General features: G+C 43.3%; 1 protein-coding gene across 11 annotated transcripts in view; it reads left to right on the top strand.

Moving 5' to 3' along the window:
• LOC125762542 (proton channel OtopLc-like) overlaps positions 1-15,412 on the top strand; it is a 31,510-nt gene that overhangs the window by 1,209 nt on the left and 14,889 nt on the right. For 2 of the 11 annotated variants that reach the window (XM_049424838.1, XM_049424775.1), the window contains exon 1: positions 13,561-13,670. Coding sequence is in view for 6 of the 11 variants with exons in the window: in XM_049424757.1 (XP_049280714.1) it covers positions 12,017-12,459 (443 nt within the window). In the remaining 5 variants the exon portion in view is untranslated. Of the gene's footprint in view, positions 1-541; positions 967-7,110; positions 8,206-12,004; positions 12,460-13,560; positions 13,671-13,723; positions 13,823-15,412 lie in introns of those variants that run through there. The other 9 variants (XM_049424743.1, XM_049424767.1, XM_049424827.1 and 6 more) reach the window with 9 other exon arrangements.

The raw sequence follows: 15,412 nt of genomic DNA, 5'->3' as shown, positions 1-15,412 counted from the left end.
GTGTATGCGTTGCGGTTTCACTGGCACCAACGGTTCCCCTGGCTGGTGTTCGACCGTCGTGCAGCATCGTCGTTCTCCGCTCCGCTCGAACGGTTCGCGCTGTGTGGAAGACTATTTTTATCTCCACATCGTACTATATAAGAGTGTATCTCTCTTCTCCACTTACACAAGCGTCCTCTAAGACTCCACACCTCGTCGCATCTACCTCACAACCGTGCCGCATCGATACAACGCATACAAACATTACAATTCATTCGCTGCCATTGACATCTCGATTGATACATGCTAGGGCTAGGGGACAGGAAGGGAGGGAATCGATGTAGAAGCAACAAGGGAGCGAACTAGAGAGAGAGAGAAGAAAAAAACAACGAACTGTGACTATGTTTGAAGGGACCGTGAAGGAAGGTAGAGTCGATGCTAGTCGAAGGTGTGCGGAAGGTCTAACACAAACCGTTTGATACCAAGCGCAGAAAGGGAGTGAATTTTCTGCAGAGCGTGTGAAATCTCTACCGCATCGGGGGGGGGGGGGGGGCTGGCAACCCGGTAGCGTTGGACATGTCTGCCCAAAAACTGATCAGTTGTGTTTAGTATCTCCACCGACGCAGTAGCTCTGGCAAAGAAAACACGGTCAGAGTTTTTGGTATGTTGGCATCTGTCGTCTTTCCCGCACGCATCCCGGAAGTGTTCAATTTGTGGTGATGTGTTTAGGCAGCACAAGTTGCAACGTTTAAAACTTCTTACAAGCGTTCTTACACACAATCAAACAACCACGCTTCCGGTTTAGGTTCCGTAGGCTGTTTTTGACGGATGGAGTAACGGAAGCGAGTAACGTACGGTGGTGCTAAGTAGCTTGCCTAGTTTTGTTTTTTGTGCCCAAGAGTGGTAAAGTGTCAATCAGACACGTAATTTAGAAGATCACACACGTGTGCAAGTGGCTGCTGCAAAAGATTGTAGGTAAGATACAAGGTAACGAGGAACAAAACAAAAACAAAACGATGCTAATAGCACGTTTGTTACGAATTTGCGTGATAGTAAGCAAATTTTAATTAATATAAATATTTTGTCCCAAACATTGCATACTTTTAGGCGCAACAAGCGTCTTTTTTAAACTGTTTACTATTATTTTAGCGATACATTTTCTTGTTAAACAGAATCAACCCCGTTCAAGTAATTTTAGTAGTGCCATAAAAATCTTCATCCTGACCCGTGGTTATGGCTGACCAATATTTACTTTCATAAAACCAATATTTCCTTTCTCTTAATGTTTATAATAACGGAGATAAACAAATCCCCAATGTCAGCACACCTTCCGGTACATCTTCGCGGTAATTACCAAATGATGAAGGACAAGCAAATAATAATATTTAGATTTGTGTTCATTGCATTTGGAACGCGGGGGGGAGAACGTGATTAAATTCGTTTAATCATACCAACTGGAGCGTATGCATACGCTGCCTGTTCCACTGGTAAACTGCGAGTTTGTTTTTATTATTCGCTTGCAACGCAAACCAAAATACAAATAAAAAGCGGTACAATCAAAATTTACAGCATCGAAAATTCGTTGCTGCCCTTGGAATAAGAAGGGGGCCGGCCATTAAACCGGCCAAAGCGCGCTCTTCGTTTCGGTCCATCTTTAGGAAAGACCAACTGTTGCGCTTGTACCCTTCTTGAAGCCATTTTTTCGTATTTCCCCTTTTTTTACGTTGACGGATCGGACGGTAATGACGCATCGGTAACGAACGAAATGTGTGTATGATTGTTTGTTTTCCTGTTTTCACGCCTGCCTCTTAAACGAGACAATCGACATGAAGGTGGGAATTTTCCGGCAACCATAGTTTCAACGCGTTACGAATGCATCTTTATCGTCGGGATGGTAATTAGTGCATCTTTGCAAGATGCTCGCATTTTGATTGCATCGCAATGTCAGACACAAACAACTGGATGACGTTGACGTGGCGAAGCACGATAGTAGTTATTGCATTGAGCAAGTTATACAGTTTATTAAAGGTGTTTATAGTGGAAATTGTTGAATATCCTTAGAACACTGAGTAGTTCTTCTTGAACATGGACTCCTGAGTTACCTTCTAGAATCAAATTCTTGGTGCTATTTATTTAATTGATTCAGCTATTTCTGTGGATTGTGTACTTGTGACTTAAGATCTGAATTGCCGGTCTCGAAAACCTTGAAGTCTTCGGAGATCTTGGAGTAATGACATGAGTAATGTCAAATCTGCTAGTCCCGGACTCCATCCAATCCAATTCTGGATCACCAAGGATTTTTGTTTCGGTTTCAAATCTCAGATTGGGACTCAGGACTCCGAGATCTTATCTCTTTGGTTCATTCCAATAATTTCAAGAAATAAGGTATCGTTACCTTATGTTTGAGCAATCAAAGCGGACGTCTCTATTGAACCTCATTAACAGATATTTTAAAAAATTGAAGATGAGTGTTGACTCCTGGGAAATATATTTATTCGTAATGTTTTCTTCCTTCCGATTTCCAATTTCCCAGAAATGAAATCAATAGGTATTACGTTGCCATCAACATTTCTCTTGATCTTGATCCTTCCCACTGTATGACAATTACATGCTGTTACATTCCAATAAAATCCTACCGAGACATTCGACCCAAGGAGAATTGATACACTCGGAACAAAACCCGATCCATTCCCTTCACCATTCCGGAACGGAGGTGTTATTCATGAACTGGAAGCGCTAATTTTCCCGGCACACTTGAAATATGAAGCGACTAGTAACTTAACACACAGTAACGCTCAATCCGCACACACGAGTATCTCTCTCTGGTGAAGCAAACTCTTCGTGCAAAACTCTTCCACCCTTCCCCCCAAAAATTGGTTCGGGTGTGCCAAAACCATCGCACACACGGACACACCGTGTACGATCATTTCGTATTCCATCCCGTAGCAGGACGTGGACGGATAAATTATGCGTGTCATAATAATGGCTGGGCAGTGTGTGGCATAAATATAGTTTGGAATCGTGCCCGGCAGGCTGGAACATGTTTTCGGGAAGTGATGTTGCATCATGGCCGATCGCGGAAATTCATGCCGCGTTCGTACATCGATTCGTTTTTAGCCTGGTTTTTCGGTATGGTTAGATTGATGGAAACGTAAACAAAATCCCCGATCCTGCCTGAGCGCAGCTCAGCTTCGACACGGTTAAACCCATTTGCCATTTTTCTTCGACCACAAAGCATTGGTGCGGATGCGGTAATAATCGGCAGACAGACGCTAAAACTGTTGCACCGGAAGCGCTCGGTAGCTGAGTAGCAGTTTGTACGCGTGCTGCTTGTAAACAATGTTGAGCCGGTGCCGTGAGTCTACTACTCACCGTTTGGCGGGAAAAAACAGGGCGATGGGTTTTAATTGACCAGATTGACTGTTTGCGTGATTGATGTGAAGTGATCCATATTTTTCTACTTTGTTGTCTAATGTGTTGTTTTACACTTATTGATGTCATCCCGCTGTTTGGGATCGTTTTTTTTGTTTTTTTTTGCTGCTTTATGTTTGAAAGGCGCTTCTATAAATAAAACCATCACATAAAGGCAACGTTTTCATTTATTAAATTATACTTTTACATTTTCTTCTACCAACTGGTAGGCGCGTTTGTTTTGCCGCAGTGGCATTAGAAGAAGAGGAGAATAAAAAAAGAAGCTATTCCCCTTAACACGCACACACCGCAATTATTTGTCGCTGACCTAGATATTTTCCCACCGTTGAGGAAATGGGTTTTGTATGAAAAGATTTCCTTTAGAACCGGGAACGGTTTTTCCGTACATATTTTCCTACTTTTTCATCATCCCGGTTTTCCATTTTTCCTCCGGGGGGACGGTAAACGGCTACCGTTTGGATGACAAACCATTTGGCTAGTCTTCGTTCTTCATGGAAATGGAAATCGTTGTGTGGAGGTGTGGAGGAAAGGAAGGGCGGAACTAGGGAAGTTCTTTTGTCGTCTTCATTTCTAGCATTGTAACGCTGGAAAAGGGAACTCGACACACAGACCGGGAAGGGAGAGAGGGTGGCTGGTTGGAAAAACTGACTCTTTCGATCTATTTTTATTTACTAGCGCAAATTTTGCTCTTCCGTCGTTTCCGATGCGCATACCGTTGCAGGAGGGTGGTTTCCCATTTATTTGGCTTTCTTCACCAAAATCAGTACTGCTGCACTTAGAGACGGTGAAGTGTGTAGTATAAGAAAGGTTTTTTTTACCTTCTCTCTCTCTCTCTCTCTCTCTCTCTCTCTCTTTCTCGACCTGGTCAGAGACCTGTTTTTAGCAGCCAATCCTCACACTTGTATGTTAAAGTTTATATCTCCTGAACAATACGTTTCTTGTTCGGCGGGGGTAGAAATAAATGGTTTTGAAAAGAAAGAGAGAGGGAGCAAACAGGGAGTAGTTGGCGAACGGTGAAGGAAGGAATTTTTTTTGTTCATCACCACCGGTAAATGAAGGTTGGAAGACTGTTGTAAATAAAACCAGACAGCATGGTAACCGGAGACCCAATGATAAAGCATTGTTGCAATTGTACGGTTTTTTGGGTAAGCTATCTGAAACTAAGGTTACGCCTGCAAGGTATGCAATGGGTTCGTATGAAGGGATAGTAATTTTACCAACCCAAGAGGTAAGCAGTCTGCTGTTCGTTTTTTTTTGGTCAGATTTTTGAAAAAAAGCAAGTCTCTTATTGCATCGAGAAAGTGGTAAAATGGAGAAGAAAATGGAAGGAAAAAAATCAATCATAGGCTCTCGTTTTTTTCCAAACTCTTACCCCGTTTCCCGATTTCTATCTGCAGACAATTTGCTACCGACTGCAATTGAAGGAGACAAAATTAAATCCCTGGCCTAGACAGTGCAATAAGCCTTACGGCCTCCTACGTGCCGTTTCTTCCCATCCACCAAGCACTGGCAACTATTGACAGACATATGCTCAGCAGATTATACAGCGCATTAAGAAAAGCGAAAGTAGCAAGCAGTAGAATGTTGGGATGCAATAAGAAAATGAAAACCCGTGAGCTGTTATATGTTTGCTTTGCGATGCAATTTGCTATAGGTTTAATACGATGACAATAAATATGTAATACCTAATTTGATTGATTGCGCCTGCCAGGCTGCAATACGCATGACATAAAATTGATAAGAAATGAGATTTACTTTCCCATATTCGGGAGAATGATTTAAAAGTATTATTTCTTATAAAATTGGTTGGTTAGAGGTTGCCTACTCCTGAAGATATGCTATTCAGATTTTTATGTTTTCAAGGGAGTTATGAACAAAAGAGATTTTGCAAAAAACAGATTCTACTTTATTTCTTAGATTGGGGGCGTTTTTAAACATTTTTCTATTCTTTGGAGCCTAAAAATATGTCTGCCAAGTCTAGTCTGAAGACTGTTGACATCCTAATCCCAAAAATTGGTGCAAACTGTAAAAAAAGCGAATGTTTGTATGAAATTGCATACTTTCAGGGGTAACGCACTTACAATGAATAACGCAGCGGGTATGATTTACCTTACAAAAAAGAAAATAGCTTTTCTATTTCCTGTAAGTTGGAGTTTTCTAGTCGGAAAAGATAATGTACAAGTGTACCTGTTCGTCATTGTAATTTAACACGTCGTCATACACTTTCCGAAACAATCCTGCTAATGTATCCCTAACCATGTCATCATTGTACCTGAACTGTGCTCCCCCCACCAACTTTGCCATCCTGATGTAACATATACAAAACACGAGTCAATAATGACAGCAATAAAATGACGCATGACATGAACAGCAGGAAACGCCAGGTACGAGCTCTCCCCAGAAATCGTGTCTTATCGATGTCTTTCTGCTGGAAAACATTTGCGTGCGAATGATGTAAAAAAAAAAGGATGACGCTCCCCTCTCTCTCTCTCTCCCTTCCTCGCGCCTTTCCGGATCCCTTTTTAGAGTTTTTCACTTCATTGAACGATGGTGACTCCCTATTTGCCAGCATTATATCAGGTATTCGTGTGAGCAAAACCCGTGGTGCACAGTAGAAGAGTAGACCGTTGGGTTTTAAATAAAATATGTACTACCCCAGGGCTGGGTGGTGTTGTCTTTCGTCGGCTCAACAGTTGCAGTTTGAAGGGTGCAGGGAAAAAAGGGGTTGATGGGGGGGTGGGGGGATCGAGGAAAGGAAGCAAAAGGACGATGAACGGATGAATGAAAGCGTACCAGGGCTAGTGCTTGGACACGATAAGCGTAGTAGACTGAGTAGCGTGCCTAACCTCCACCATCTCTTCATCACCCCCTTTCCACCTCCCCCCCCCCCCCTCCTTCCTTCTTCCTTCCTCAACCGTGTCTTAATACGTGTATTTTAAACGGGATGCTAGGGGACTTCGTACCCAATCCTATCATTAGCGCACCAAAACCCATGAGGGGATTTTTCCCACCAAGCCCGAACGTTGAAGGGCTTTCACCCTTCATTTTATGGCTTTTTTTTGTTTTTGTTTTAACGTTTCTACGAGTCTGCTTCCTGTTGCACGTCTCTAGCGTTTTAATTCTATAAAAAAGCGGGGGGATTGGTAGCAACTTTACACTGCCTTATCACGCGAAACACTAGCACAGTAGGATGGGACCAGACCTTTTGCCGCTAGAGGGCGCCCCCAATGTGCATACTAGCAACAGTTTGCGATAAAAAAAAACAGGTGGTTACCATGATAACCGTTCAAGCGTCTGCAAACGGTTTGCGATGGAGAAGCAAAAAAAAACAAAACGGTCGACTAGGGCCTGTCAATTTGCTGTGCCGTTCTGCAGGAAATGATGGAAGCGACTTTTGTCCGCGTGCACTAACAAAAAGGATACCGTTTCTAAGCGTCCGGAAGCCTACCTATTTCTGGCGCTGGTGTGAACGGGGTTCCATTCCCGCGTATTACTGCGTAGTTTTGCTTCCTATTTCCTGCTGCGCTAACTCCCCATTTTATAGTAGAACGGATAGAAAAGCACACATACACACAACGCCACACAAAACATAAATCCCACAGCCAAAGTCTACCATTTTGCTAGCCTAACTTCTAGGCGCTTGTGGGACGCCACCTCCATACCAGACGGAGCGGTACCTAGCGGAGTTGACGATTCCCGGTTGACCATCTCGCTCACACGCCTGTTTGTGCGCTCTCGCTCTTCAGCAACGAAAACAGTGTGCAGTGCTTCTGAACGTCCCCTTGTATCTCGGCAAACCACAGCACACTGTACGAACGGTACGGCCAGTCGCCGTCAGAACTTGGTAGCAGAAGCACCGAGCATCAGCACTGTGGTTGGGTTGTCCGTATCGGGGCGCGCATCTTACCGTAACAATTACTGTGGAATATATTTTGGGACCGTTTTCCAAGTTGTATTGCGTGTGACTACCCTTGTGTGACAAAGTTTAGGCAATCAATCAACAAAAACATTAAACTGCAAAAACCAGTGAGAAACTGCAATCAACCATATCAATCGAATATCGGACTGCCAGTTTAAAAACCGAAAAGTAGTCGCGTGTTTCCACCTGTGTTCCAGTGTTCCAGTGTTTGTTGGAAATAAAAAAAAGTTGTCTAATTGTTTCCTGCTATTCGAAGATTATTTTTGATTTCCGGGAGAAAATAGCGTCAACACTCTTACGCACATCAACAAAGAAAAAACAAACCCCTAACGACGTCTCGCCAGCTTCAATTGCGTACCGAATGCTACAGTAGCGCGGGAAAATCTAAACAAAAATAAAGCAACTTTCCACAAAAAAAAAAAAAATCAAAAACCCACGCTCTCGGTCGCCGAAGTGCTAGGGACGGATTCCGTTTTGTTGCTCATGTTCCAGTGTGTATGTGTGTGTATGTAACGCGTTGTGTGAGTGTGAGACGTTAGTGATGCAATTGCAGTGTCCTACTAGTCGGTTACCGTAGAAACGACATCTTCGGTTTGACGATTTAACCGAACAGAAGAACCCCCGATTCCAGCATCCACCCTCCTCCGCTGCAAGGATGAGACCAGTGGCGGTGTATTGAGACTGCAGCTGCACCTGCTGCATTAGTCGAATTTTGTTTGGAACAAAAACACACAAACACAGCAAGACAAAAAAGACTCGGTGACCTCCTCCCCGCCCCAAAAAAACACCCACGGCAAGACAGGGCAAAGTGTGCGCCATTTTCCGTATCCGGTTACACATAAAATGGCATCACTGTTGCACACCGATACCGAGTGGTAAGTGCTGGCAAGTGCTGAGATGGTGTACACCCTTCAGGGGCTTGCGCATTTTCTTCCGCAGCAGCAGCAAAACGGATCTCGCTCGGTATAATCAACCGATACACAGTGGTCGCTCGATTTACCAGCCGCATTGTCACCAATGCCAGTGTGTAGTAGCCGTACACGTGCGCAGATGCACCGGTAAAACGGTGAGTTGCACCGACCGCAACACAGACGCGTGGGGAGGCGAGAGTGATCGATTGTCTCGGGCGAACGGGCAGTTGTACGATCTCGCGTCTCCAATTACCCTTCTCTGTGTGTTTGTGTGGGTGGGTGGGTGTGTGTGCGTGTGCGTGCTGCATTTATTGTAATTACATTCCGGTGAACGGTGGGTTGAAGGGCGTCTTGGGATAGGAGGGAGAGTGGGTGAAGGAGAGGGAAGAGGGCAATATTTAATATCCGCTCGGCGCGATTAAAGCACAACACGCTCAACAACCCCCCCACCCTTAATTGGGTGGGTGGTATTTGTTACATGGGACGTGAGGAGATAATTGCCTACAAACCGTTCTCGAACGAATCACAACGAAACAAACCATCGATCGGTGAATGATTTTTGACGATCCACAGCGAGCTGGAAAACGAAAACGTGAGAAGAGTGCTTTTTTGTTGCTATTTTAAATTTAAATGTGACAGCAAACGTCACACACTAACAATGGTCGCACTGTTTTGCTGTGTGTCGTTTACTAATGAAACAATGATATACATCAAAACAATTGTGTTTTCCGTTGGTTTTTTCTTTTATTTTGATTTTGTTCTGCCGCTATACATAAAAAGTAACAATGAGTCGATTAAGAATCGTTTACTATTTACTACCATTTGTTTTGTAAACAAAGAGCTGTCAAACGTGTGCTAATATGTCAAAGTAGCTTTAGTAAGAGGGGAATCATTTTTTTTATAATACTTTTATTGTTTTTTTTTCTGTTGGAAAATTCTTTATTATTAGTATGTTTGTTTGTAAATCGTTAAAATAAAACCTTTTCTACTTTTTTTGTCATATCTGCTGTGACAAGTGTCTTTTGGTGACCGATATTCATCAACAGCAGAACTTTGTTTTTTTCTTTTTTTTTCGATTTCGATTTATTTTTACACAACAACACAGATACAAAAGATGACCTAAAATCGTTTTTTTCTTTAGTTTTTTGTTTTGGTTTTCTCGCTTGAAAAACTTGCCGGATTTTCCGCTTGTTTTGGGTACTGAACTGGCCAATACACATTCTCTTAATGTGCGTGCATTTGGTCAGAACATAGACTACCATAACTCATAACTTGGACGAGCCTCTTTCTTCTTCCTCGCCCCTTGAACGCAACAACAGTAATACGGCACTGTATGCGGTAGCCATCGTCAGTCACCCTAAACCGTTCGTCCGTTCACTTTTGTGATGATTTATTCTTTGTTTCGTTTCTGCTTCAGCTGTCCGGGTACGGGGTGTCGGGAATAACGTACATTATTATGTTAATCTGGTACGCGTACGGCAAACATGGGCAAAGCACACGGCGTTGTGCCTCGCCGAACCGGAACAGCTTAACCCTATTGCCGGGAGTTGCGATGCCAAAAACGGAACGCAGAATGGAGGGAACGGGGAAGGTGTTCTTCCCTAAATAGCGTTACAGAATCACTTTCTTTCGCTCGTGTTAATAGATGCAGGCGTTGCATCCGGCGTTCGACGGTTGGTTGACGTGGTTGACGTCGAAAAAGTGTGGGTGAATTTCGTCTTTTCTTCTTTGGTTTGAATTTTTGCAATTTTCAAAAACGTTCAACCGGGCAGCTTTAGTTGGACGGGGTGCCCCAAAAATCCATTGCGGGATCATAAATGGTTTCCCTGTTTTTCGTCCCAAAAAAGCAAACCGCAACGGAACAAGCCGTGAACGGGAATTAGCCAATGTTAGGCTTTATTTCCTTCTTGTCGAGCACTCGTTCAAAACGGCGAAGAAACCGAAGCGTCTCTTTCCCTCTCTTTCTTACGATCTCATTTCACACGACACAGTGGCGCATGCGTTTTGCCTGATCCTTTATGAATCCTTTCGAGTATTCCGATTTTTTTCTTCTTGTTGTTTGGTTTGCATATTGGTATGTGTTTCATTTGCTAATACTTACGCGTCTACACGTTCCCGTAGTGTGGAGCGTCAACGTGCAAAAGACGTCTCACAATTTACATACATTCCGGGATGGGGAAGGAAGCATGAATCCTTTTCACAACCACCACAACCCCTCGAAGGTTGGTCCACTTTTCCGCTTTTCCTGTGCTAGGCACCGTACCGTAAACAAAGAACGAAGGATGCGGGCTGGCAAGTGGAATGCTGGAATGGTCCTATTTTGCAGGGCAACCAATACTAACCCCGAAACATTTCGGGGGATTTTTTTGTGCTCCCTTCGATTGCCAACTCGCCTGGTGTGCACTCGAAATGTGGGATTTTCTTGCAAATAAAAAAAAACAAACGGTTCCATAGAAAACAACAGGAATAACAAGGGAGCAAAGAATTCAACGTCGTCAAACATGTTTCCCATTGCGCAATGAATATAGGATATGCCTTGTTTCGGGTTTTGATGGCTTTATGGTTCACCTTGATTTTGATACGCTCAGGAGCAATAAAAAGGGGGTTACATTTCGATAAGTATGCACGTCCTGCTGGCAGTAGCGCCATTTGTGGTATGCTTTCCACTGGGGTTTCTTTTAGCCAATCCGTCATGTCCATGAGCAGATTGATGTGAAGAGAGTAGAGATGAGAATAACAACTCTTTATAGTGAGTCAACTCAAACTGAATGAGTCGTTATTAGAAGTCAGCTCGTTTAACGATTCATTTCGGAGTCATAAAAAAATGCGGCATAAACGTATAAGTTAAGATTCGGTCAATTTACTCACTCATGAGTGAGTTGAACGAAAATGTGCGATTTTTTTTATTATTTTTCACTCTTTTTTTTATTTCAATCATTATTCGAGTGAAAAGAAACTCATTGCAACCAATTGGGATTAAAATAAAACAATTTTATTTTTTTTGCAAAATTTCTCAAAAAAAATTGTAAGGGGTAAGCCTTATGAAATTTTCGAGTTGAAATTTTTTTGAAAATTTTTTTCCGATTTTTTATTCTTTTTTTAGTTTAAAGCATTATTTGAGTGAAAAGAAACTTAAAGAAACATATCCCATTAAAATATATCAATTTATAAAATTTTGCTAAATTTTCCAAAAAAAAGGTAAGGCCTTATCAAATTTTCAAAATTATAGAATTTTTTCCAATGCAGAGCTAGCAGTAAATTCATTTGGCTAGTTTGGGTATTGTACACATGTATTCCGTTTCAACTCATGTGTATTTATTTTTTTGCGACTCGACTCACCACGGCTACATGCTTACCCTCATTAGTGAGTTAGTAAAAAAAGAGTCGCTAAAACTCCTCGAAGTGAACGAAACTCTTTCAATACAACGTTTCAACTCAATATCTCACTTTTACTCAGTTTGCATATCTCTAGAAGAGAGCTGACATAGAAATGTTATATCCTTTAGTGCAATGACAACGACAAGAGTAGATTTAACTAATTTAGTGCAAAAGTCTTTTGGAAAATTAATCTTCTCAACTTACTCTGAAAAGAATTGCATACATTCAGGCGTTAAGTCAATATATTTGAACCAATGTGTTTAAAACGCCTGCTAAGTATGCAATATTTTGTATATATTTTTTTTTCTCAACAAAAAACAGTGCCATTTGACGATTAACAACCGTAATAAACGTCATACGTTCGATTTACCTTCTCGTTCAACAGTTGCAGCACGGAATGATACGCTGTCCGTACATTCATGAGATGCATGAACGTTTGTTAGGACCAACGCCGAGACGACCGCTGCCAATAACATTTCCACCGCTCGCCAAACCGGAAGTCATGGATCGCGAAAGTGACTGTCTGCTGGACAGCCGTCCCGAGAGCCGCCAGATCGTCGGCACGGTGGTCAAGCTCAATCCGGACGGGTTCGGAGCGCACACGACTTCGACACACCATCACCATCATCATCATCAGCAGCAGCAGCAGCCGCACCACCGTACGCCGCTAGTGCCTTGCAATGGGACGGACGACGATGACGAACGTGCCGGAGGTCATCATGCGATGCGGGACGGTGCCGGTACGATAACCAGCACCATTAGCGACTCGGATGATGACGGTATTCATCTGCGTACGCACCTGCGCAAGATCATCGAGGGACGCAAACCGAAAAATGCCAAGTAAGTGTGATTGTTTTGTTACGTAGTTTAGCAATAAGAGTAAAACTTCTGGAAAGATTTGAAGAACAACTTACTTGAAAAGATGCTAAAATGAAGTTTTTTTTTAAGATGATTAGTCATCTTTGATTTAAATTGAGTCATTAAACACTCAGGAAGATTCTCAGTAAGGAACATGAGACACAAAAAATAGCATACTTTCCGGCGCATTTCAGTACGTGGGCTACTAAAACGCCAGAAGTTATGCAGTTTGCATGACAAAATGGTTTAATGGTTACAATATGATATTGTAACGTTTATTTAACTTGAAAACGCTTTATTCTTTGATATGTACGAAGCTTTACTGTCATGATAATAATTTTAAAACGCATATCAGCCATCAGAATGTAAGTCATGGTTTTGTGGCCAGTTAAAATGCAAAAAATACAAATATGTCCTTATGTTCGATCGTCGACTGTGACGAATGGACGCATAAAGTGACATGTTCCGTGCCGACACAAACTTCATGGAACAGTCGACAGCAATCTGTTTCACATCCAGCGCATTACCGAAGGTGGTAGGATAAATTCCGAAAAAGCAGAGTTAAAACAAAAAAAGTATCCCATCCTGGTTCCGTGATGTCTTCCCGTGCCAAAAACCACTCCGGGCACTCACGATGAGTGCCAGTGGCATCTCAAACACAGCCTCACCGGAAGGGCGCATTCTCTCCCCGATACGCATACAGTACGGGTACGGGGTGCAGCGTTTGAAAGGCACCGTATCCTTTACACGGCACACACGTTTACTCTCGCAACAACGAAAAACGGTTTTTCAGGATCGTGGTTGAAAACAGGGATTTTCGCATTTCGCTCTCCCGGGTTACGGGTACGGCATCTGCTGTAGAGCGCTCTTAGATGTCTCCGTAAGGAGAGGTTACACCCTGGTTTTCACATCCCCGATGCAGAAGGGTAAGGGACGTCCGTACCCGATGCCTATTCCAGCAGGAGTGTCACTCGCTGGTGTGCGTGTGCGCGCGCCTAATGGGATGCGTTCCGTATGTGTGTGTTTCTGTGCGTATGTTTCTGCCTGGTTGTCCTTGTGTGCGGTATCTCAACCATATACTCCCAGCGGCAGCATCACCTTCGCAGCCAGTTGTACGGTTGGTACGCGATCGTGCGGTTCAAACAGCTTGCTTTTCCGGAAGACGATTCTTGTTTGTGCTGTCCAGTGGTGTGGTGTGCTGGGTTTTTTTTCTTCTTCTTTCGATTGTGGTTCTTCACGACCCTCAAACCCTGCCCAAAGTTTCCCTCTACCGAATCAGTTGGCATCTACAGCGCTACACAGCAGCTAGTGTTTGTTCTTTGGTGCAAAGTTAGGTGTTTCATCGGTGTGTCCCCATTAAAACTGTGATGAATTTGCTGGACAAAATGTCTTTCGAATACTCTCATCGTACCAACGTACACCAGGGGTTTTCTAGTTTTTCCCTTCGTCTGGATTGCTTTGCGAATGGGTTGTGATTTCTCAAGATGTGTAAAGATTGAAGCGCGGTTAAAAGAAAAGAGCAAAGTTGTGTTAAAGTGAGGTTAAGGATTCTGGAGCCTGTACGTGACAAAACCAGTAAACTACCCGTTGCTTGGGTAAACCGTTATGTGGTACAATTTATTACCCAACCGATGGGTTTCTCTCCTATCAAGATCAACTATCAACTCAATTTCCCGCACAATGGCTCTTGTTCGTTTTGTCTAGGTTTTTGCCCTATATCTGCCTATACCGCACCGCACCGTTCGTCCATCAAACATCGGGTTCTGCCTAGAATGGTGTTACTCAATCCAAACTAAATCATACCCATTGTGCAAAAGCAAAAGCAACGGAACGTGTGTAAAATCTTGCTGTTGTTTTTTTTTTTTGGAAACAATCACAACCTTTCTTATCCCAAAATGTATAATGTTCGATTTTCCGTTCGATAAAAAAAAGAAAGAAAGGAAAGTGAACCAAAAAAAAAACACTTTTCACTGCATGGTTCTTGGCTGTGATGCTTGGGAGAAAAAAAAATCCTTCCGAAACCAAAAAGTGTTGCAAGAACCCATCGGACTCCACCCCGCTGGAACGCGAACGCTGGGATGCTACGAAAGTGTTCGCACCGCAACGCGTAAAAAAAAAAATTAGGGGCGGAAATGGAAAATCTTTCTTTGTGATCCACTCAGCATCACTCAGCAGCAACGGGGTTTCGCATTGCTCTCTCTCTCTTTCTTTCGCTCTCTATCTCTCTTAGTTCCCTTCCCTCTTTCCTTCTTCCCACGGAAGCGCACGGTAGTGAAAATGCCGCGCACAGCAAAAGGTGGGAAAATTAGTGTGACTGAACGGTAGTTCTCGCTGGTAGTTCCCGTATCGGTTTGCAGAAGCCGATTAAAAACACTCCCTGTTGCTGTAGAATTGAGAGAATTGTTCGGTTTTTTCTTCCTCGATTTATTTCCCTTTTTTCGGGAAGTGTTAGTCCCCCACCTCGTCCCTCCCCAACACCCTCTTTTCCTCCTTCATTTATTTTTTAAATTCCACAAAATATGTAGAGTAGTGGTTTCCCGACCAACACAAAAACTAGTGGAAATTAGAGCATCGCCTATATATGAGGGAAGGGTGGTAGAACCTGAGAAAGAGGCGAAAGAAGGATAGTAAAGTTTTTTTCCTGCCAACTTCACAAAGTAAGCTGTGCGGCGTGCGCGCTCTCTCTCGAAACCATCCCTCGATCTCAACCCGCGCTCGTGTCCGCCATTGCGCAGCATCCGGAGTGCGCGAAAATCAGGACTCACCGTCTTTTGCACGGTTTTGTATTGTCCCAGGGCGTACAAACACTCGTGGAATCCCTGCCCTGCCCTGCTGCTGTGCCCTAACCTTGCCCCTCGAACCTCCGCAGCCCTTCTGAGGATGTTGCGCGAAAAATTGGCAATATGAAGTTTCACGACACGACGCGACGAATTCG

This window comes from Anopheles funestus, chromosome X (genome assembly GCF_943734845.2).
Source record: "Anopheles funestus chromosome X, idAnoFuneDA-416_04, whole genome shotgun sequence".
NCBI lineage: Eukaryota > Metazoa > Arthropoda > Insecta > Diptera > Culicidae > Anopheles > Anopheles funestus.
The sequence above is the reverse complement of the archived record's forward strand: the minus strand, read 5'-3'. Positions and strand labels throughout refer to the sequence as shown.